The 25,132-nt window shown below is 44.4% G+C and overlaps 1 protein-coding gene across 1 annotated transcript in view; it reads right to left on the minus strand.

Moving 5' to 3' along the window:
- TNFAIP1 (TNF alpha induced protein 1) overlaps positions 1 to 25,132 on the minus strand; it is a 30,233-nt gene that overhangs the window by 1,168 nt on the left and 3,933 nt on the right. Inside the window, exons 2-7 of the mRNA XM_081337701.1 lie at positions 20,619 to 20,968; positions 18,553 to 18,722; positions 17,376 to 17,465; positions 13,651 to 13,703; positions 8,732 to 8,927; positions 1 to 4,128 (exon numbers count right to left, since the gene is read on the minus strand). The exon at positions 1 to 4,128 is cut by the window's left edge and continues 1,168 nt beyond it. Coding sequence (XP_081193827.1) covers positions 3,907 to 4,128; positions 8,732 to 8,927; positions 13,651 to 13,703; positions 17,376 to 17,465; positions 18,553 to 18,722; positions 20,619 to 20,832 — 945 coding nt within the window. The 5' untranslated portion in view covers positions 20,833 to 20,968 and the 3' untranslated portion in view covers positions 1 to 3,906. The remainder of the gene's footprint in view (positions 4,129 to 8,731; positions 8,928 to 13,650; positions 13,704 to 17,375; positions 17,466 to 18,552; positions 18,723 to 20,618; positions 20,969 to 25,132) is intronic.

Consider the following 25,132-nt stretch of genomic DNA (forward strand, 5'->3'; position numbering starts at 1 on the left):
GAAGGATTTATATTCCTTGCAGATAGCTGGCCATTTGCATTCTTTTAGGGAGTCGTTGAAGCCGCCTGGAAGTTTATCTGTGTCCTCAAGGTCACCTGAGTGGTGCAAATAAACCTCCAAGTGGCCTCAACGATTCTCTAAAACAGGTGTCTCCACCTGTGGGCCGCAGCCCGGTAATGGGCCGTGGCCTACTGGCCACCAGGCTGCGGGAAAGGCTGGACAGTGTGCGCGCATGCTAGCACCATGGCCAGAGGGAGCAAAAAGAGGATGCCTCACCACAGGGCGCAAGAATGGGCTGCCACTGCGCCTCAGGGTACAAAAATCGGCTGCCGCAGTGTTGCAAGGCACAAAAATGGATGCCACCGCGCCGCGGGGCACAGAAACAGATCAGTCACGCCATGGGGTGCAAAAATGGGCCACCGCCATGCCGTAGCGCGCAGAAACAAAGCGCTGCGCCACGCAAGAACAGGGCAGGGCTAGAGTGTATCATGCGGGTGCTAGCCCCGCCTCATTTGTGGGGCGCGCATGCTTGCGGCCCCGTGCGCACAAGTGTGCACGCACATGTCTAAAATGCTTCCCCCTCCCTTTTCCTCCGGTCCGCTAAACGACAAGGTTGGGGACCTCTGATCTAAAACAATGCAAACGACCAGCCGTCTGCGAGGAATATAAGTCTTTCCATTCCCCCAAAATCCAGTCAGAGCTGAAGAAGCTTCTTGGATGAGAAGCAAAACGTCTTGAAAGAAAAACGAGAAGGTCCAGTTGCCTCTTGAAAAAGCAGCCTTGGGACAATTAATCCATATGTCATGATTTGGGGCCAATTACGCTCCAGGAAATTCTACTGGAGCAGTGTCTAAGGATGACACACACACACAGCCCGACTTGAATTCATGAATCCAAGTCTTGCCAGTTAAATTAACGAATTAATCTGCCCATTTCCTATTCAAGATTTTTGGTTTTGCCCAAAAGAAAAATCTGCTTTTATAAAAGCAGAACGGTCTTTTTCCAGAAAAGTTTGCAGAAAGGCTGGGAGCTGTCCAGTCAATGACCTACTAAGATATAGCATTTTGAGTGGCTTTAATTTTACCACCTTTGGCTATTGTGCCTGCACCAGTAGCATTTTAAGATAAAAAGCTTACTGCACATTTTAAAAATGTTGCCAGTGTTTCAACCCCACATGGGAACTACCCAGAATTGCAGAAAGGAAAACGTTTGCCACTTGTCTTCTGCAGGAGGATTGTGTCCAGTTGAGACTGCTTGAGTGAGCTAGATAGAGCTGAAAAGTTTTAGAAAATTACGTTTGGATGGTGGGCTAGGTTTCTAGCTGCTGTGGATATTTAAGTTTTGAAGAAATATTCCAATCGTGGATGCTTTCTCAATGCTCCAAGATTGACTATCTCAATGAGATCTAGTCTCATGCAAGAGAATACAAGATGTAACTCATCTGTGACCAGTATTGCTTCTTTTTAAGCAATTCCTTACAATTTTGCTTTTCGGTCTTTTTAGGAACATAGAAGCACCCCATTTTATATTACTATTTTTTCCTCTGGGAAATAGAAATTCTAACTAGGAGACACCATAATTGTGTTTGGAGCAGAAATGTGTCTTAACTGGACCCCCCAAAAAAGGCACTAATGGGGATATATCCTCCCCCCTGATACTGATATACTGCTGCTGGATAGGGAAGTTCCATTTAGAAGATGACACATTTTTTAGTACTGTGATGCTTTGCTGGTATTCACGATAAACTTTACCCCTAGGCGAAGCAGAAGCCACTGATCTACATCCTGCCAGCCAAAATTTGTCTCTCAGTTCTGGACATGCTAGAAAAAAATTGTTTTGACAATCTTTCCTAAATCTCAAAGAGTAACACGGTTTTTCTCCCATCTTCCCAGAATTGTTTGAAAAGCCTGACTTCATACAACTGGCTGCTCCACCCCCTGGGACTACAATTCTTAGCCAGCATGATGTAGTGACCAGGAACCAATGGGAGTTGTAATCCACTCATACAGAGATCACCCAGTTGGGAATGATGGCCTAAGGCTCAGGGCAATGCTTCTCAACCTTAGCTACTGTAGAATATGAAGATGTCAGCTCCCAGAATTCCCCAGCCAACATGGCCGGTTGGGGAATTCTGGGAATGAAAGTCCTCATAACTTAGTGAGAAGCACTGGCCTAGGGGGTTGCTGGGATACACCAAACCCCTTAACTTTACAATACATCAGCACTTTTATAGAGGTTAGCACTAAGGGGAGAAAAATCCCCAAAGATGCATCCAAGCGTTGAGCACCCCACTTCTAACATCCTACAGCTAGCTAATAAAGAGTTTGCCCAATATTATCCTGTGGGCAATTTTAGACCTCCCACCCATTGTTCTCCACAAACTAGACCAGGGGTGTCAAACTGCTGGCCTGTGGGCCGGATTCGTCATCCGGAAGCTACGCTCACCCCACTGCCGGCAATGGCAAAACCGTCCCGATACGTTGCGCGACGTCACGTGATGTCGCGAGTTTGACATGTCTGAACTAGACCGTGGGAATCAAAAGGAGGATCACTGGGGGAAAAAAATGTTCTGGAAGAATAATCAAATTCCAGCTTCTCCAGGCCATGTTACCTATCACCGAATGAGCAAGCGTCTCTGTCCGCAGACCTAGGGAATTGGGCCTTCCCGCTTTTGGTTTGTTTCTTAATTTTCAGCAATCCCCACCTCCGCTCCAGCCTAAAAGGGCAGCCAGATACCAAGTTATCTGCAAGACCCAAAGCTGTTTGCAATACAAGTAGTCCTCCACTTAACAACCACTCACTTAGGGACCGTTTGAAGGCACTGGAAAAAAAGTGGCTGTTTTTCACACAACCGTTGCAGCCTCCCGAGTCACGTGATCAAACTTCCGACACTTGGCGATTGGCTCCACACTTATTATGAACGTCCTGCCAAGTCCATGGGGAAGCCAGGTTGACTTAGCAACCGTGTGGCTAACTGAACAGCTGCAGCGATTGACTTAACAACTGTGGCAAGAAAGGTCGTAAAATGGAGCACAAGGCAATGCCCGTCTGGCTTAGCAAACAGGAATTCTGAGCTCTAGTTGTATCAGTGAAGGAGAATAGTTGTAGGTTTCGGGTTGAAAGGAGTCGTCCTTGGTGCTCTGTCAGCTGGCTTGTTTTCTTGCAGACGCTTCATTATCCAAACTTTGTCAGCGCTAGTGACTAGTGAACCAGCTCAGAGAGAACCAAGGGCTCAACTGTGGTTGTAAGACGAGGACTGTGTGTACAAGATGCACACCGGGTACATCCCTTCCCTACAAATTTCTCCGCAAACGCATCGGTAAGAATCAGGAACTGGGACAGAGGTTTTTTTTTTCCAGGAGGAAGTTGATTTCCAGTTATTCCCAGCAACATTGCGCCCCAAGGATTCTAGTCGAGGTGGCATCCGAAGTTCTCTCACTTCTTAGTTATGGCAATTTAAAAAAGGAAAAGAAAAAAAAATCACATTCTGCTAAAGGAGAAAAAAAAAGTGTCAGGGCTAGTCAGGGAAAGGGGACCAGGAGCTATATAAAACTGTAGTGTTTCATGGTCGCAATGTAGCGTTTAAGTGTGATTCTTTGGTCTCAGCATCTGGATTTTTGTTTTTAAGCTCGGAGGTCTTCACGAAGAGTCTCGAGGCAGAAAAGGAGCCCGTCAAATTCCACACAAAACCGCCAAGGGGTGGCTTCAAACCCACAAGGTTGCCCCCCCCCACCAGTTGTAACTTGGCCTCGGGGAGTAAAGTTTCACAAACCATATTGCAGTGTGGCTGAAATGCAAGTTGGCCTCCTGGAAGATTTGGGGCCCCAGCGAGGGGACCCCAGTGCTGAAGCTACGTGCCCTCCCCCCCATGTGGAAGGAGGGGCTCCGGGTGTCCCCCGGGGGCCCCTAATGGCCTATCTGCCGGTCATCGTAGGTGCTGTATCGCTTGACGTGAATGCGCCTGACTCGGTCGCGCGGCTCATAGTTGCCGTCCTCGTCTTCTCCGCGGGAGGCCTGGCTCGGATTTTGGCTTGTGGCCTCCAGCAGGGAATTGTCAGGCACCCGCGGAGTCTCGTATAACAGAATGTTAAGCGTTTCCTCGTAAATGCGGGCCTCAGGGAATTCGACCTGGAGGAAGAAGAAGAAGAAGATGAAGCTTTGGAAATCGGAGCAGCAGTTCCATCCTGCCTCCCTCCCCCCCCCAGACACACACTCATCATTTGTAACCCTGAGATCTCAGAAGAATCAGGGGCCTGAAAGTCATCACGCTCCCAGCTGGGCCAGCCCTGAGCCCCCACAGGGGCCACTTGTCAGGAAGAAACCAGGTGCCAGGATAGGGTTCAAAAGTACTACAAGTTTATCTCATGCTACCTGAACTACTAACAGTGAAGGCAAACTGGTGCTAGATTAGAGTCAATGGAATTCACAGGTGGCTGGACTTGGGTCTCTTGTTGGGAGCGTAGGGATTCCAAACTGATGACACGTTTGATTCCGCCCTCGGGCTCAGCCTAGTCATCTCCTACATCACCAGAGGTATTTGGGGGAACATATGCGGTGGCTCAGTGGGTTAGGACGCTGAGCTTGTCGATCAGAAGGTTGGCAGTTTGGCGGGTCGAATCCCGAGTGCCGCGTAACAGAGTGAGCACCTGTTACTCGTCCCAGCTTCTGCCAACCTAGCAGTTCGAAAGCACGTAAAAATGCAAGTAGAAAAATAGGGACCACTATGGTGGGAAGGTAACAGTGTTCTGTGTGCCTTTGGCGTCTAGTCATGCCGGCCGCATGACCACGGAGACGTCCTCGGACAAGCGCTAGCTCTTCAGCTTTGAAACGGAGATGAGCACCGGCCCCTAGAATCGGAAACGACTAGCACGCATGTGCGGGGGAACCTTTACCTTTTTATGCACAGATAGATTACTTCCAGTATTGCCCTCTAATTAAGGATGTCTACAGGGGAGGCAGGCAAAAGAATTAAATCAATACAGGTAGTTCTCGACTTACAACCATTAGAGACTTGTTTGAAGTTAAAATGGTGCTGAAAAAAGTGGGTTACACTTATGACTGCGGTGCCATTCCTATGGTCGTATAATTGAAATTCAGACACTTGGCAACTCACTTGCATTTATGACGGTTGCAGTGTCCCGGGGTCATGTAATCGCTCTTTGCTGCGATCTTCTGACAAGCAAAATCAGTGGGCAAGCCAGATTCACTTAACAACTGTGTTACTCACTTAACAACTACAGTGATTCGCTCAGCAACTGTGACAAGAAAGGTCATAATATGGGGCCAAACTCACAATAACCTTCTTGCTTAGCCACAGAAATGTTGGGCTCCATTGCGGTCGTAAGTCAAGGGTGACCTGTAAATCCTCAAGATGGCACCTGTGACTTTTTTATGCACTGGATCAGCAACTGGATATAAAATCAAGAATTTTGATAGTTGATCAAGGCTGATTCAATGATAAGAGCAGCTGGGGCACTCAGATAATTTTCATGACATCTGGCGTCCTACCTAGGACCTCGCACGGTAGAGGAATGTGCGGATGGCCTTGGGGAAAACATGGGAAAATTGCTGCTTAGGAAACAATCAGACAAGAGAGGCAGGGACTCCAAGGGAGAGAGAGAGAAACTTAAGGAACGATGCAGCCTGGTAGCAGAAAGAATTGCAAGTTTGTAGTTAATGCAGCCTTACAATAAAGTAGAATTGCTTCATCTAGTCTGGTTTCCTCTCTGATTTACCTGGAGGGCTGACACGCACCCAGCAACTAGAGCGAAGAATAGAGCAACACCATTCTATTAGGGCCTCTTGCCAAGGAAAGGAGTGCATTTCTTAATGCGCAACAGCTGGCTGCAGCCTGACTTAAGAAGCAGCTCTGACCCAGGTTCCCTTTATTGGAAGCAACATCTGACCTCCAGCTCTTGTGTGACATGCCTGTCCGTGTAAGAAACCTTGAATCTCTGACCTATGAACCGGGCCGACAACCTGGGTAACCTGAGCTTTGGACTGACATTTCTCCTTGCTCCTATTTGAAAGCAATTCATTCAGGTAAGCATCTGAGAGGTGTTTTTTTTTTTTTTAAGTTTGCATGCTACAATAATTTGGCCTTGAATAAACTTGAGAGGTACCATAGCAACCGTCTGCGAGTCAGAAAAAGGAAAGCAGGATCCTGTCTCCGATATCTGGATTTAAGATCTGCTCTCTGCAAAAATTGAGGGCGCATTCAACCGCAAACCAACAGCAGCTGCAACCGGTAGGCCACATCCTCTGAGAATCTGCCCAGCCTCCTTTCAATCTATCTAAATGGGAGGCCAGCCAAGCTACGTCAACTCCAGGTAAAGTTAAAATTTCCTGGTGGATTCCCATCCAACTGAGTCAAGCCTTCTGCCAAACACTCCAACGCCGTCTTCGTTTCAGAGAGGGCCTGACCGTCCGTCCCTCCTATGACATGGATACTGGAGCAGTAAAAAAAAAGCACTTGGAAGAGCAGGCTCTGATAGATTCTGTCCAAGGATTTTAGAGTCAGTGATTTTATTTTCAGCCCCACCCACTCCAAAACGGCTATTTTAACCGGCTCACCGTGGTGGTCATTTCACAAGTAGGCAGCAGCCACTTGGAGAGCAGGCAGTACAGGCAATCCTCCTCTTACAACCATTTGTTGGGTGACTATTTGAAGTTACAACGGCACCGGGAAAAGTGACTTAGGACCGGTTTTTCACACTTACGACCGTTGCAGCATCCCCGTGGTCGTATGATCAAAATTCGGACGCTTGGCCACGGGTTCACATTTATAACACACGTGCAGTGTCCCAAGATCATGTGATCCCCTTTTGCGACTTTCCGACATGCAAAGCCAATGGGGAAGTGAGATTCGCTTAACAACTGTGTTACTAACTTAACCACTGCAGTGATTGCCTGCGGTTCACTTTCTGTGGCAAGAAAGGTGGCAAAAATGGGGAAAAATCATTGAACAAATGCCTCACTTAGGTGAGATTTTTCGACTCACTTTTTGACTCAGTTGTGGTCGTTTAGTCAAGGACTACCTACACGAGGGTGCTTTTTGCCACACCAAATACAGCAGCCCATGACATCACTTAACAACTGTCTCGCTTAGCGATGGAAAGTGTGGGCTAAATTGTGGTCGCAAGTCGAGGACCACCTGCAGAAGACTTTCCCAACTTCTGGAAGATGCTTCCCTTAACGATATGTAAAGAATGACCTTGGGATACGCGTGGAAGAAAAGCTGCTTGGAGAACTCTCAGATAAAGGAGGGAGCGAAGGAGCTTCATAACAGGCAGAAAAAGAAACTCAGAACTTCTCAAACCATAAAAAAAGACAGTGGGAGAATCTTACTTTCAGACTTCCAAGATTCTGTTAAGGGAGCCTTAGAACAAAGTAAAATTAGCTCATCTGGCCTTGTGAACTCTCAAGCTTCCTCTTTACGCTACCGTATTTTCCCGAAAATAAGACCTAACCGGAAAATAAGCCCTAATGCGGCTTTTGCAGCAAAAATTAATATAAGACGAGGTCTTATTTTCGGGGAAATACGGGTATGTATTCAAGATGGACAGTGATTAATATTTATATGCGTATGTAAGGGTGTAGGGATATACATATGTCAATATGTGTGTTATGTAGGTGTACTACTACTACTACTACTAGTAGTACTAGTTGGAAGGGACCTAGTCCAACCCCCTGCTCAGGCAGGAAACCCTATACCATTTCAGACAAATGGCTGTCCAGTCTCTTCTTAAAAACTTCCAATGTTGGAGCATTCAGAACTTCTGGAGGCAAGTTGTTCCACTGGTTAATTGTTCTAACTGTCAGGAAGTTTCTCCTTAGTTCTAGGTCAGTGATGGCGAATCTTTTAGAGACCGAGTGCCCAAACTGCAATCCAAAACTCACTTATTAATTGCCATGTGCCAGGTGGGACGTGGCCCACTGGGTGGGTGTGGCTGTGGTGGTCATGGCAGACTATGTGGGTGTGGCCAAAGTGGGCATGGTCACCTCGATGTTGCTCATGGGGAGGGATGCCTATGGGGGCCAGGCAGGGTTGGGGGAGATCCAGAGGGTCTACAGGTGGGACAGTGGGCAGGAGGCTCATCCTGTGGGGTGAGGCGAGGTGAGGCAGGGTGGGGGTGCCATTGCCGCAAGGTAAGGCAAGGCAGGGGCCGGGGCAGCTGCTGCCTGACACCATCGGCCCCTGCATACAGAGGCCAGCGAGCGCATGGGGCCCGACAATGTCTGTCAGCAGCCACAGCCTGCTGGCTCCTCGACCGGCACACTCTGGGGCTTCGCAGCCCGCCACCAGCAGTTCAGAGAAGCTGCCTCTGAGCTGGATATCTGGCCGACAGCTGAGGAGGCGATGCAGTTGGTCGTGCCCAGGAAAAGGAGAGCATACAAGGCCAGGAGGGATGGGATTGGGGGGGGAGGGAAACCAGCCGTGCCAGGAAGCATCCGGCCACGTGGGTCCTCGGGCGGCTGGTTGAAGAGGGACGGGTGCCATCTCCGGGGCACGGCACGCATGTTCTAGGTTGCTTCTCTCTTTGATTAATTTTCACTCGTTGCTTCTTGTTCTGCCTTCAGGTGCAGGCAACAGAATTTCATTTTTAACGTGTGCCAGTGTGCCCACAGTAAAAAAAAATGGCAATAAAGGTTATCTATCTATTAATCCTGAGACAATTCACAGAGGACTGTCAGCCCTGATCTCCATCCCAGTGCCCGAAATCGCCAATACCTTCGTTTGCTTCTTTTCCGTGGCATAAACAATGGAGGTGCAGCAGACCTCGGCCAGTTTCCGCCCCTGTCCGAAGAAACTCCAGCAGCAGATCTCGTCTCCGATGACGTCCTTGATGAAAAGAACCCTCCTGTTGAATCGCAGTGACAGCTTGTCGAAGAGTTCGATGTTCTTCAGGAGATTGTCATCTGAGTTGCTGGAGCGGGAAAAGAAAAAAGCAGCAAGACTGGCTTTATTTATTAAACAAAGAGAAGGGATCAACCTAATCTCCAAAGCACCTGTGGGCAGGACAGGCTGCAATGGATGGAAACTAAGAACAGATTGGACAACATTTGTCTGAAATGGTATAGGGTCTCCTGCCTAAGCAGTGGTTTGGTCTAGAAGACCTCCAAGGTCCCTTCCAACTATTCTATTCTATTCTATTCTATTCTATTCTATTCTATTCTATTCTATTCTATTCTATTCTATTCTATTCTATTCTATTCTATTCTATTCTGCTCTATTCTATTTTCTATTCTATTCTATTCTGTTATTCTATTCTATCCTAATTATCCTATTCTATTCTAATTATTCTATTCTCATTCTCATTCTATTCTATTCTACTCTATTCTATTCTATTCTCATTCTATTCTATTCTATTCTATTTTCTATTCTATTCTGTTATCATTCTATTCTATTCTCATTCTATTCTATTCTATTTTCTATTCTATTCTGTTATCATTCTATTCTATTCTAATTATCCTATTCTATTATCATTCTATTCTACTATCATTCCATTCTATTCTATTCTGTTCTGTTCTGCTCTATTCTATTTTCTATTCTATTCTATTCTATTCTATTCTATTCTATTCTATTCTATTCTATTCCATTCCATTCTATTCTATTGTTATTCTATTCTAATTATCCTATCATATTCTAATTATTCTATTCTCATTCTATTCTATTCTATTCTATTCTATTCTCATTCTATTCTCATTCTATTCTATTCTCATTCTATTCTATTCTATTCTGCTCTATTCTATATTCTGTTCTATTTATTCTATTCTATTCTATTCTATTCTATTCTATTCTATTCTATTCTATTCTATTCTATTCTATTCTATTCTATTCTATTCTATTCTATTCTATTCTATTCTTTGTACACTGCCCTACTTGCCATCAAAAGTGACTCTAAGCTCTGGGAGGCTGGAAGGATTCCATATCTCTGCTATCCTCCAGCACCAAAAACGTTGTGCCAAGGTGCTGTGCAAGCAGAAGCATCTGGACATCCAGGTGGTCCTCATCTTACAACCACAATTGAGCCCCAAATTTCTGTTGCTTGGCAAGACAGTTGAGTCTTGCCCCATTTTGCGACCTTTCTTGCCACGGTTGTTAAGTGAGTCACTGCAGTTCTTAAGTTAGTAAAACAGCTGTTGAGTGGAGCTGGCTTCCCCGTTGACTTTGCTGGTCAGAGCATCGCAAAAAGTGATCACATGACCCTGGGATACCGCAACCACCCTAAATACGAACCATCTATCAAGCGTTCAAAGTTTGATCACGTGACCTTGGGGATGCTGCAAGTCGCAAGTACGAAAAATGGCCATAGGTCCCCCCCCTTTTTATGGGTGCTGTTGAACTTTGAAGCGTCACTAAACAAACAGTCGTAAGCCGAGGAATGCAGAGGCCCTCGCGGGCTAAGTGCGCCAAGAGACAGACTGCCTTCACACAGCAGGTGATCGAGCTTCGCCTTTGCTTCTATTGCTGCGGCAACTCCAGCATTCGGCAGAACAGACTGGGGCAAAAGTTTTGCTTAGCTTCGGAAATTTAGGACTCGTCTGTGTTCGTAAGTCAAGGACTACCTGTAGACAAACTAAAAGTAGCTACTCAGAGGTTGGCATAACAGAACTCCAGCCTCTGGCTCCATTGTTATTCCTGGGAAACATACTCCTGACCCAATAGAAAAGAAAAAAAAAAAGATTTGGGGGAGTGGAGGTTGGACTAGATGACCTCCAAGGTCCCTTCCAATAACAACTACTACTTCTTTATTATTATTATTATTATTATTATTATTATTATTATTATTATTATTATTATTATTATTATTATTATTATTATTACGGTATATTAATTAATTATTATTATTTATTTTGGGAGGTGGGGTCCCAGCAGTTTACCTTGGAGCAAATTCCCCACATTTTAAGCATTCCAAATGTATCCACCAGACCAGGGTGAGAAAAATGGGCTTTCTGGTGAGTAAGACAACAGGAAATTCAATAATGACAAAAAAAAAAAGAGCCAGGAAAATGTTCACCCAAGTAGCTGCTGGCTGAATGTTTCTGCCTGCAGAGGAAGAGACGGCTCTTTTGGATATGCCTGGCTACCAAGCAGAAAACAGGTGGTCCTCGACTTAAGGCCACAGTTTGGATTGGGACTGCCATCGCTAAGTGATGCGCTTCATTAATTGAGCTGTCCTGTGACTGCACTGATTTTATGAGCTTTCTTGACCTGCTCCTTAAGCCAATCACGTCGTGATCCCATCCCTGAGGGATGGCGGTGAGCGATAATGCTGATTCCAAACTGGCTGGAAATGTTGCAAGCAATGATCGTGTGATCCCAGGGCATTGCAAAAAAAAAAGGCTGGTTGTCAAATGCCCAAATCACGATCAGGTGACTACGGGGACACCGTGGGGCCACTGTCATGGTCACTAAGGGCGAGGACTGGTGGTAAATAAATTTTTTTGTGCCAGCATTGACTTCAAATTACAGGTAGTCCTCGACTTACGACCATTCACTAAATGAAAGGTCGTAGGTCAAGGACTACGTGGAATTTAGTCCCACAGTACAGTCCCACACATGGATTACAAAACAGGGGAAATTGTGTCCAAACACCAGTTAATCCTTAGCTCTAATTTCTCACGGCTACTACAGCAATCTTGTTATTTACTTTAAACAACAGTAGCTGCATTTTTTTACTGCTACCATAATTAATAACTTTTTACCTTGTACTTTGACCAGACAATTGTCATGGACAGGTAGATAAGCCACACAATTGAATGCTTTTAAATGTTAGTCAGCGGCAAAATAATCTTGACTGCTGTTTTGAAAGATTGACTATATCTTAAAGCGTCTAGGATCTGCGCCTAGAATTAATTTGTCAAGTTCTGATTGAAGACTCTGAGTACAATTGCTTTGCTATAGTAACAGAACTTTTCTGTTTAATAACTGACTGCTAAGGGGGCTGAATCTGATAAATTCCTATTCTCCCCCCAGATGTCCTTTTGACTTACAAAATGCAAAAACTATTTTACTATTAAAATGCACACTTTATATTTTATATTGTAAATTATCTCTATTTGCAATAAATGTTACATCCAATGCATGTAACAGGTTGTGTCCTCAAACTTATGACTAAGCCTGTAATTATGGTTGTAAGTCATACTGGTTGTAAACCAAGGTAACCACGTGACCACACCCAATTTTACAAGCCTTTTTGCGGCAGTTGTTAAGCAACTGCCATGGCTGTTCTGTTATGTTCGCTACGGGTAGGTTTGGCTCAAAAATGGAAGTAAATACCAGCAAAAAACGTCAGAAATCATGGTCATGTGACCGTGGGAGGTTGCAAATGGCAGTAAAGTTAGGCTGGTTGCTGAACGCCCCCAAAATGCAGACATGTAATGGGTGTGTGTGTGGCTGTTGGGAATTCCAGAACTGGATCATAAGTACCTTTTCTTAGGTCCATTGTAACGATGAACTGTTGTTAAGAGACCAATCATAAGTGAAGACTATTTTTAATGTATTATATCCCATGTGTGTGTTACACACATATATGTATGCATAGACACAGACACACATATAAATTATAGATTTGTTCCATGTTTGGGGCCTAGCAAGGTATTCTAAATACTTAACAAACACTTAACACATATCTCCCTTGCTTCTCAGCTAACAAAGCGAGAAAGAGCCAGTGGCCTAAAGGTTAGAACAATTGCCTAAGGTGCAATCGGCCCAGGTTCGAATCTCAGAAGGGTATGGCTGACTGATGAGAACAAATACGTTTGAAATGATCATATCAGTTTCCCTTTAATTCTTTGTTAGCAATCCCAAAAAATTTACACAAATATGAGCTGTCACTGTTGTGACTACTGCCTGTGGATGGCCTTGGGTTAGGCTGAAACAGGAAATAAGATTTGTCCCATGTTTGGGGCCTAGCAAGGTATTCTAAATACTTAACAAACACTTAACATACACACACACACACAGAGAGAGAGAGAGAGAGAGAGAGAGAGAGAGAGAGAGAGAGAGAAATAAATATATTTGTAAAGTGGCAACCACTCACAGACACCAAAACCACCACAAAAGGGGCCACCAACAAAACTGGGTTTTAATGCTTGGGGGAGGGGAAAGACCAGGTCTGGATAACTTAATGATAAAGAATGAGAAATTAAACAGTGAGAAATTAAACCAGGAACCTGCTGTTTTCTTCTGGCTGAAGGATATTAATTAAGCGACAAGCTTTGTTGTGCATTCCACACAGTAGACTGAACCACCATAAAGACTACGTAAATTTCCAGCGAACATGAAAAACCAAAATAATTATAATGAATAGGATTTTCTACAGATTTAAGAATTGTCCCTTCTTTAAAAATACAGCATAGTGGCAAATTCTGGAGAAGCAATCCCAGACCTTCAAACTTTTTCCTTCTGAATTATAACCATTTAGAGAGATTGGTGGGTTCACATATTCCCTGAAATACAACGCGGGTCTATTCAAACAGATATAAGGAATATGTTATCTTTCGGTATCTGTAGAGTGTTACAAAGCTTTTAGGTCTGTTTGGGGGTCTTCCTAGATTCGACTGGTGGACTGGACCATCCTACGGCCAGCATTCCAAGCTTTGTCTTTTAAGTTTCACATTAGCACAGAGAAGAGAGGTGTTTACCTTGTATAGGAGTATTTGTTGTTACTTCTGTTATAAAGGAGCTTCACCACTGGCTGAAAAAAAGGGAGAGAAAAGGGGTATCAGTGCAGGCAGAAGATAGAACATCAAACTTTGTGCCGCTGGGTGTCAGCAGCGGCTTGTGGAGACTCATTGCAATGCTCTGGAAGCAGAAGTACTCAAGTGTCGCCAGGTCATTACGGAAACCTGAAACCCCCATTCCTGACTCAGGTGCTTTGCACAGGCAAGGAGGAGAAAAACAAGCCTTGGAGGTAATCTTGCCAGGCCTCGATTTACGAACACAACTGAGGTCAGAACTTCTGCTATTAAGCAAAGCAGTGATTGAGTGCCACTTCATAGTATGACCTTCTTGCCAGGGTTAAGCAAACCACTGCAGCTGTTAAGTGAGTCACACGGTCATTAAGTGAATCTGGCTCCCCTCACTGACTTTGCTTGCCAAAAGCCAGCTGGGAGAATGATCACGTGAGCCGACGACACTGCAGCTGTTTTAAGTACATGCCAGTTGCCAAGCATCTGAATTTTGATCATGTGACCATGGGGAGGCTGCAAAGGTCGTAAGTGTGAAAAAAGCGTGGTCCTAAGTCACTTTTTTCAGTGCTCTTGTAAGCTCGAGCGGTCACTAAGTGAATGGTTATAACTCTGGCAGTCTATTTCTGGAAGCCAGAGACAAATCTGCTGGTAGCTTTATTTGCTTACACCCCGGCAGACAAAGGGAAGGGAACCTGCTTCTTTTCAGATGACCCTAAGATCAGCTTGGTCAATTGTCCTAGTGGACAATCACTTAGATATGAGCCAGCCATGTGCTGCAGCTGCCAAAAAAGCCAACACAGTGCTAGGCTGCATTAACAGAGGGAATCAAGATCACGTGAAGTATTAATACCACTTTACAATGCCTTGATAAGGCCGCATTTGGAATACTGCATCCAGTTTTGGTCACCATGATGTAAAAAAGATGTTGAGACTCTAGAAAGAGTGCAGAGAAGAGCAACAAAGATGATCAGGGGCTAAAACATATAAGGAACGGTTGCTGGAATTGGATAGGTCTAGTTTAATGATGAGAAGGACAAGGGGGACATGACAGCAGTCTTCCAATATCTCAGGGGCTGCCACAAAGAAGAGGGAGTCAAGCTATTCTCCAAAGCACCTGAAGGCAGGATAAGAATTAATGGATTTGAAACTAATCAAAGAGAGAAGCAACCTAGAACTAAGGAGAAACTTCCTGACAGTTAGAACAATTAATCAGTGGAACAACCTGCCTCCAGAAGCAGTGAATGCTCCAACACTGGAAGTTTTTCAAGAGACTGGACAGCCATTTGTCTGAAATGTTATAGGGTTTCCTCCCTGAGCAGAAGGTTGGACTAGATGACCTCCAAGGTCCCTTCCATCTTTATTATTATCATTAATGGTCAGAGGATGGGAAAACAGTCGTCAAACACTGATGGCGAATGCAGATTCCCAAGACATGCATGGACCTTGGCCTCATTCCAAGAAAGCAATTCTGAACTTTCCTTTTGGGCCAGGACAGTTATCCAACCCAGGGAGATGGGAAACCATCTGATCACGAAGTGGGGGTGGGGGTGGGGGGAACAGAAGACAAAAAAAGAGAACTGGAAACTGGAATTCTTTCTCGTGGCTTCTATTTCATAAAGGAAGATCTATCCAAAATTTGGTCTTCAACATCAAACAGGACCATTCAAGCATGGCCCATCTGAAGTAGGGGTAGTCCTTGAATTATGACCTACCAGAAAAGACCAAGTTATGACCCAGTTCTGAACTTCTGGACGCTCAGCAACAAGGTAGCGTTTACAGCTGTTTGCAGCGTCCCATAGTGACCGCGGTTTATGACATTTTTGCTTGAAAAACAAAGTTACTTCCGGCTTTCAGCAACAGCAGGCCATGGCGAACAATGGGTTGGTTTAACCACCACAGCATTCCTTTTACATCCGCTGCATGAAAGGTTGCAAAATCAGGTCGGTCGTGTGACTTACAACATCACAGCATAGGACGGTACACGGTGGGTCCGTTTTGGTGGTATAACTGAGGACTATCTGCAATTCAGCCCAGAAAAAGTTTAACCCTCTAATTCTTTTTAAAGCATATTAAACTCCTTTAGGAGGCCATTTGACATAGATGAGACTCAAAAAGTCTGTACAGCTTTCCACGCTGGGAATTTTTTTTTTTTAAAAAAAAGTGCTGTGGAACAGCTCTGTGGCTTCTGCGGAGGGAGGAGACAAAGGCATAGATGCCATCTTGACTTTTTTGCCCTTCACGGGGATGTTCCCGGAGCACCTCCAAATAAACAATGTAACGATATACTTTATCCTTGCAAACTGTCCAGAGTCACTGAGAGTGAGTTGGAGGAGCATGTAATTTTTTTTGAATGAACGAACGAATGAATTAAAGAATGAACAAACTAATGAAGGAAGGAAGGAAAGAAATTGTTTCCTATATTGGGGAATCTTAATCGGAGCAGAAAGGGAAGAGGAACAATGGGGAACCCAGTCTACTTTGCACCATTAATTCTATCCACCTCCAACAAATTCCCCCGCATTTATGACTTGCCAAACAGCAGAGTCCAAAAATAATAAGAGTGGTTTTATCTGCCAAAAGCTTGAAAACCTTGAGCTGAAGTGGGTAAACCACAGCGTTCCTTCTTCAGATACTTATATCAGCTCTAGGTGGTGTGCAATTCCATGAAAAATGTTGATATTTAAAAGCTTAATGGAGCCTCCTTTTTTCTCCCTCTTCTTCATTCTTAATGAGCCATGACAAAGTTCAAATTCTCAGCCACTGACAAGACAGACCAGGTGGCTGAGACCTTGGCTGGCTTCACACGTGGCGCCAAATCGGGCTTGGTGTGACTCTGGCTTGGGGCAGGCGGTGCTTGCCCTCCACCATTAGATCAAGGACCACAACAAGCTGGAGGTGAAGATCCTTGTGTTAAGAGGTTTTGGGGTTTCTGAAAGGTTGAAATGCTGCTTTAAGTGACGCCTTGTGTCAAGCAATCCTAATAAATCTCCAGGTAGCCCACAACTTACAACCACAATTAGAAGCAGAATTTTAACAAGGCAGTTGTTAAGTGATTTTACAACCTTTTTTTGTCATGGTTCTTAATCACTGCAGTTAAGCAAATTTTGCTTTTTAATGATGATAGATTAGAATTAGATAGATCAGATAGACACATAGATAGATAGACAGACAGTCCTCAACTTATGACCACAACCGGACCAGATTTTCCACTTGTTAAACAAGGTGGTGGTGGAATGAGTTGCCCCCAATTTTATCAGCTTTCTGCCATGGTTGTTAAGTGAGGCACCGCAGTTAAGTGAATCACACGGTCATTAAACAAATACAGTTTCCCCCGTGACTTTGCTCGCCGGAAGCTGGCTGGGAAGGTCACAAATGGCAATCACATGATCCCGGGACGCTGCAATTGTCATAAATACAATGCTGGTGCCTGAATTTTCATCCCATGACTGTGGGGCTGCTGCGACATTCCCAAGTGCGGGGACTGGATGCAAGTCACTTTTTTCAGTGCCGTTGTGACTTCCAACGGTCACTGCATGAATGGTTGTTAAGTCAAGGACTAGCAGCTGCATTAAGACAAAAAGGGCAGCCCACATGCTGAACCTTCTACGTTAGCGTAATGTCTGGATCGGCCCTTTTCGTCTGCTCATTCTCTCCTCGTCCCCCCCCCCCCGCAATACCTTCATGGCGGATTCAATGAGTCTCTCTTCCTCTTTTGGAGACGTGATGACAGGGATATTGCAGAGAGGATAGTAGGTCTCCTTCTTGTCCTGCAAAGAGAATTGCACACATCCGGACAGATTAAAGCAGGGTAGACTGCCACTGCCTCTGGAATCCCTTTGCTCTGAATGGCAGAAATGAAGGTTTAAGTTAGAAAGCACGTCTGGCTTTTCCTTTTTTGCCAAGGTGTGGAGAGGAGGCTATTGGAGGGCATAATTTATGTCTTAAGCCGGTGCAGAGAATTTTAATTTCTCTCTCTCTCTCTCTCTCTCTCTCTCTCACACACACACACTTTTCAAAGAAGGCGTGAGAATGGCCCAAACAAATATCTGAGGAACCTCTTCAGAATTTTAAGAGTGTGAAGGCTTTAAAGATTGAAAACACAAAAACAGAATGCCTGTGTTAGGCATATGGTGTCAGCCTACAATGTTGGGTTGAAAATATATTAACCGTGATGTTATGTCTTTAAGATGTTAATTGGCCAATGGGTGTGTAAGTGTTCTCATGGCCATAAGAGGGAGCTAGTAACGTAGCTTCTCTCTCTCTCTCTGAATTCACTGCTCTCTACTATTACTGTTTTTGCTCTGTTACTGTTATAAACCTGAACTGTGTATTGACCTCTGGACCGGTAAGAAGACTTTGTATTTTGGATTACTTCTTGGACCATTGCTATTGTGTATGACCTGGACTGTGCATTTTTGTTTTTACACCACCTTAAAGTAAACTACTTTTTGCTTTTACAACTCAGTGTACTCTTGTGTTTACTGTGTGACTCTTACTGCTCCCAGTACCCTTCCTTGTCTGTGCAACTCTTTGGTAGCACAAGGAGACCTCTGCACAACAAATTCCTTAACAGCCTGACATTTTTGTAGTCCATGGGGGGGGGAGGAGGTTTGAAGCCCTCAAATGCAGACTGGGGGGGGGAACACACACAAGGGCCTCTGTCTCTAGAATAATAATCTACATGGGAGACTTCAGTCTGTCCTTACCCAAAGAACTTTAAATACACACTAGTCACCTATCAAAGACCTTTTTCGAGTAAGATTCTTGCCCTGGGCAAAAGGGTTGAGCTGGATGACCTCCAGGATCCCTTCCTTCTCTTAAGCTTTTACTGTTCAGCGTGTCCAACTCTCTTACCTGCAAGGCAGCTTGACAGAGGTCCACCAAGCCCTGGATGAGGTAATATTTGGCTTCAGCCATCAGTTCCTTGATCTCCTGTCGGTTCTTGGGTAGAGTGACCGTGTTGTCCCGAAGGTAATTTAAGATGGTTCCAAAATGTTTCCCACAGCGGTCGATTAGGATCCAGCCTGGGAAAGAAACAGGAGACCTCGGGTTTTAAGCAAAGCAGGTGGAAAAATATGTAAGAATATTACCCCGCAGAGCTTTCTTTTCCACCTAGAAGACTCGCAGGAATATGAAAACTTGCCTAGTCTTGGGTGGTAATTCCGAGCAGGCCGCAAACAAATCTCAGAAGAGGCCAATTATAACTTTAATTAATTAGATTTACAGGCAGTCCTTGACTGTGGCAAGAAAGGTCATCAAAAAATGGGGCAAAACTCACGCAATGTCTCACTTAGCAACAGAAATTTTGGACTCAGTTGTGACTGTAAGCGGAGGACTACCTGTCCCAACGCCAACTAGAACTCAAAGAAAGAGGACAACCAACACAAAGCCGTATGTCCCATTCCCAAACTTTGGAACCAGCGCAGAGGAATGCCTGTGCTGGGAGATCAGAATGGATGCATCAGCCCATTCGGCTCCCACCAGAGGTGATCCACAAACATAACTGATCCTGTTTCCCAATAGAATATTTTACAAGAGCAGCCGGAGACACGTTTGCAAAAATGCAAAACCGTAAAGCCGGAATGTTTTCATTTTATCTTGAAACTAAAGTAAGTGACAAGTCAAGTTTACCACCCTGCTCTAATTATGCTTGCTATTCTAAAACAAATGGACACAAGGCAGGACAGGGGTCCTGAGTACAAAACTTCTCAGAAAGCAGTACCCAATGTGCAGAGTCTGTTTTTATAACCACTCAGAACCTCTCCATCATGTCGATTTAACACATGTCCATAAAAACATCTACCGAGGAAGACACATCTCAGTTGCAGCCCTTATATATGACTTTGTTTTCCTGTTCAATTGTGTCCAATTCTAACAGACTGCCTGAACAAGTCTCCACAGCTTTCTTGGCAAGGTCTTTCAGAAGTGGCTTGCCATTGTCTCCTTCCTAGGGCAGAGAGAAAGTGACTGGCCCAAGTTTCCCCCGGTTGGCTTTGTGCCTAGGGCAGGACTAGAATTCACGATCTCCTAGTTTCTAGCCCCGTGGTGGCGAACCTGTGGCACACAGAGCCCTTTCTGTGGGCACGCGTGCCGTCGCCCCAATCCTAGGCCTTCAGCTGAGTTTTATAAAACCTTTTTGCTTTAGGCCTCCGCCACCGTGTGCAAAAAAAAAAAAAGGTTCAATCAATCAATTTCAACTTCTCACGGGGAAAGAAAAGATCTCGCAAAGTTGGAACTGATTGATTGAACTTTTTAGTCCTACCCAGTCTGCCGTTACCACCGCAGCCACGCCCACCCAATGGGCCACACCCACCCAATGGGCCACGCCCACCTAGCACCCGATGATACATAAATGGATTTTGGGTTGCAGTTTGGGCACTCGGTCTCTAAAAGGTTCGCCATCACTGTTCTAGCCTGATGCCTTAACCCAGCCCTGGAAGAGGTGTGGATTTCAATGAATATTCAGGAAAGGCCCAGCTGCCTTCCTTCTGGCTGACACCAAAGCCCATATTTATCCAATGCAAACATTCCCCTGCAGGTGAGTATAGGTAGTCCTCAACTTACGATGAGAAGTGGGAGCAAAACTTCAGTCACTGTATTGTGGACCTTAAGTGAGCCACACCCCATTTTATGACTATTTTGCTGTGGTTAACGAATCTGGCTTGCCCCACTGACTTTGCTAGTCAGAAGCCCACTGGGGAAGGTCTCAACTGGTGATCATGCGACCAGAAGACGAATGGCCAGGGTCAAAGGTTTCCAGTACTGTCGTAGGTTTGAATGGTTGTTAAACGAATGGTCATAAGTTGAGGACTTCTTGTAAGGCTCAATGATCCTTGATCTATAACCAGATTAGAAAGGGAGCTGGTGACACGTTTTGAAGAACGGGCTTATAGGCTTTGCAGGTTTCTGTCAGCACCCACCTTCCTTGTCGGAGAGCACCTCCATTCTTCCGCTGAACATGGCTTTCAGCATGGTGTCATGGTGTGTCAACACCTGCACGGTGGTGTAATACAAGGAGCCCCCGACATTGAGCCGCACGTACTTATTGCCAAGAGTGCCGACTTTGGAGCTGCACCTCTTGGGCCGCGCTCCAGAAGCAGGGCAGAGGGTTGTTAAGCAGGTGTCGCCGGACATCTCCTTCTGCAAATAGATGACAACACGGCAGTGGGTGGGCTTGACCGACTCCGCCGTGGTTGGAGGGGAAAACCGTGGGGTCTCCAACTGGATTGAAGAACTGCTCGGAAGCTGCAAGCCCCAGAGCTGAGAGACTCTAAAAGCAGAGGAGAGAGAAAAGAGATTTGTTTAATTTATTGTCGGTTGAAATAACAACAACAACAACAACAACAATAATAATAATAAAAGTTGGAAGGGACCTTGGAAGTCATCTAGTCCAATCCCCTGCTCAGGCAGGAAACCCTATACCAGGGATAGGCAACCTTGGCTGTTTTATGACTCGTGGACTTCAACTCCCAGAATTCCTGAGCCAGCCATGCTGAGGAGAAAGGGAGAGGTTTCCATGCTGAGCCGTGCTGCCTCAGGAATTCTGGGAGTTGAAGTCCACGAGTCATAAAAGAGCCAAGGTTGCCTATACCATTTCAGACAAATTGCTGTCTAGTGTCTTCTTTAAAACTTCCAGTGTTAGAGCATTCACAACTTCTGGAGGCAGGTTCCACTGATTAATTGTTTTAAGTATCAGGAAATTTCTCCTTAGTTCTAGGTTGCTTCTCTCCTTGACTAGTTTCCATCCATTGCTTCTTGTCCTGCCTTCAGGTGCTTTGGAGAATAGCTTGACTGCCTCTTCTTTGGGGCAGCCCCTGAGATACTGGAACACTGCTATCATGTCCCCCCTCATCCTTCTCTTCATTAAACTACACATACCCAATTCCAGCAACCGTTCTTTATATGTTTTAGCCTCCAGTCCCCTGATCATCTTTGTTGCTCTTCTCTGTACTCTTTCTAGAATCTCAACATCTTTTTTACATCGTGGTGACCAAAACTGGATGCAGTATTGGGTTGGACTGGGTTCCCACAACACGTTCATAGGCAAAGCCCGTTTTATCAGCCATCTCGCCTGGATCCTGTAACATTCTTCGCCAAAAACTATGAAACCACGTTATAGTTTAGCATGTTGTAAGAAGAGATCAGAAGCATTGCTACAAAAATAGAGCCAGATTTCTGATTATTGAAACCTGAGCATTCTTTATAATTGAGACCCGATGTACACATTGGCCCATCTCCACGGGAGATCAGGAAAACAACTAGGAGCAGAGCTTTCCTGGTTGAGCTCCAGGTTCCTTTTAGAGCAGGTCAAGCAGTGTTTCCAGGAAATTGTTTTTTAGGATTTTTGAGTAGCTTGTACCAGCAGTCCTCGCTTAACGTCCTGTTGTTTAGTGATCCTTTAAAGTTCTGACGGACTTTCCCACTTACTTACAACCTGATTCTGGAGTTCCGATAGCCACACACACAGCTCCCCATGGTCATGAGTTCACATTTTGGGTGCTTGGCAGCCTGGCTCACCATTACAGCCATTTGCAGCATCCCACAAACACATGACTGCTATTTTTGGTATTTTTTCTGGGTTTCCGGCATTTACTTCGTTTTCAGCAAAAAAAAAAGTCCACTGAAGAAAACAGGTTTGCTTAACCACCACTGCGATACAGGTTGTAAAATTGGGCACGGTCATGTGGTGACTTGCTTAATGACCACCCTGATTTACTGCTGTAATTACGGTTGTTAAGTTGAGGACAACCTGTAAAGCCACAGAGCTGGAGTCATTTGAAATCAGCACAATGATTATTACAATTATTTGTCAGGAACAAATCTTTAAAAACATTCCAAAATCAGTTAAGTATGAACTGGATGGCAGACTGCCAAGTCTAGCCAATGCGAGACAGCTAATAAGAGACAACCAACAAAGAAAATTCACAAGCATCTGGATTGTTTAGCAAAATGGGATGAAAACCACAGAGAAAATTGAGGGAAACCGACGCAGGATTCTCCCGAGGAAAAAGAAATTCAATGTACAGGTATAATGTAAGAACAAGTGGTCCTGAACTTATGACTGTTTGAAGTTATGACTTCTCCAGGTAACTTACAATCCACTTTCAAACTTCTGATGGACACACACACACACACACCATATGCTAGGCAACCTGTCCTACTTTTACAACCATATACAGCATCCCATGGTCACGTGACCATGATTTACTGTTTTTTCCAGAAACTAGCATTTACTTCCAGCTTCCGGCAAGCACGCCCATTGCTTATACGGGTAGTCCTAGACTTATGACCATAATTTAGCCCCAAATTTCTGTTGCTAAGCAGGACATTTGTTAAGTGAGTTTTGCTCCATTTTACGACCTTTCTTGCCAAAGTTTGTAAGTGAATCCCTGTGGTTGTTAAGTTAGTAATATGGTTGTTAAGTGAATCTGCTTTCCTCATTGATTTTGTTTGTCAGAAGGGGATCACATGACCCTGGGACACTGCCACCGTCGTAAGTATGAGTTAGTCACGTGAGCCTGGGGATGCTGCAACGGTCTTAAGTATGAAAAACAGTCGTAAGTCACTTTTTTCAGTACCGCTGTAACTTTGAACGGTGACTAAATGAATTGTTGTACGTGGAGGCCTACCTATAATGGGTTTAGCAACCATCACAAAAAAAGGTGGTAAAATCAGGCATGATCACATGGAGTTCTGCTTAACGACTGTCATGACTTATGACTGTAATTCCAGACTCAGTTATGGGAGTAAGTTGTGGACTTACCTGTATAGCATACAATAAGCCCAACTGGGGAAAAGTTTATGTGAAAAAGATCTTAGACATTTACAGATCACAAGCTGAACACAGATCAGCAATATCACATACTAAAAAGGATAAATGCAGTTTAAGGCAGTGCCAATCAAAATACATTTTCCATCTTATGGAAAGTATTAGTTTAAAAATATCAAGAGCCGTTCAGACTGTCTTTTAACAATTTGGCCTAAGTCCAGTACCTGAGTGGTATCATATAGAGAGTCAACTTCTTTTTCTCCCCGGTTGAAGAATATATAAAAAGTAGATTTAAATAGAAGACAGACACACATATATAATCCCTTGATCAGACAAATTACAAAAGTTGTGAAGCTTTGAAAAAATAAACACACTAAGTTGATGTTGAATTTAATTACGGCAGCAAGACTTTTAGTAGCGCAATATTGGAAGAAGGAAGAACTGCCGACTATAGAAGAATGGACTTTAAAAGTTTCCAATTTGGCGGAAATGGCAAAGATCTCAGCGTACTTGAAAGACCAGTCGCAACAGAGATATATTGTGGAGTGGAGAAGATGGATTGATTATATCCAGAATAAATATGGGACTAAAAAGTTTCACCTAGCATTTGAATAAGTATTGATGTGATATATAAATTACTTGTAGTTATTTTAATAAGAGTTAAAGTGCAATAGAATTTAATATTTTATTGTTGTTTGCATATGGTTTGCATTATGATTGTTTGTATTTTTATACCCTGTATTTAGCTCTGGGAAGTCGGGGAGGGGGGAGGGGGAGGGGAGGGAAGAGTTGGGGAGAGGGGAGGGGGTTGGGAGGGGTTTTGTCTTTTAAAAAATGTACTGTAAAACTTTTCAATAAAAAAAAGAAAGAAAAAATAAACACACTTTCTGTTTTCAAGAAACGTTCAAGAGAGGTTCTCATTCAGATTGAAGACAAAGAGGAAGGGGCTTTTCCCCCCTTGTAAATGGCAATTAATCTTTGCTTAAATTTAATGGGATGTCACAATCTAGCCAGTCCATCTAAGAGCGTACCTGAGATACCAAAATGATCTTCAGAAATGAAGGAAAAGGAAAAGTACCTGTTGTTTAAGGCCGTATCCGCAACCAAGGCAATCCTAAACTATCTTCTGGACAGGAAACCAAAGTCCAGGGCTCAATCACTGCATTTGAGAGGGGCAGCAGGAAAATGGGACACACAGACACAGACACACACACACACACACACACACACACATGGTCCTGCCCTGAAGAATGACGCAATGGGACTGACTCAGCCTCTCTCGAACAATAGGAACATTTCCTTTCCTTCCTCCCCGTTGGACTTTGGTTTTTTAAAAAACTTCTTTTTAATTGTCCTTTGTAAAAAGTAATAAACTGGAAATACCCAGCGTCACAACCAATTTCTTTTTCCAACAGCACCAGCCCTGAGCTTGTCTCAAGTGCCAACTGGATGGCATTCAGGAAAGATCATGGCAGATCACCAAACTGAAAAAAATGGCCATAAAAACGACCGGATTTGAGCTGCAAAGACGGAGAGATGGGAATGTGGCACTTGTCACTAGTCCTCTACATACAACAGTTCATTTAGTGACCTTTCAGTGTTACAATGGCACTGAAGAAAGTGACCTTTTTTTTACAATTACAACCTTTGTGGTATCCCCATGGT

This window comes from Vipera berus (assembly GCF_964194415.1).
Source record: "Vipera berus genome assembly, chromosome: 1".
NCBI lineage: Eukaryota > Metazoa > Chordata > Lepidosauria > Squamata > Viperidae > Vipera > Vipera berus.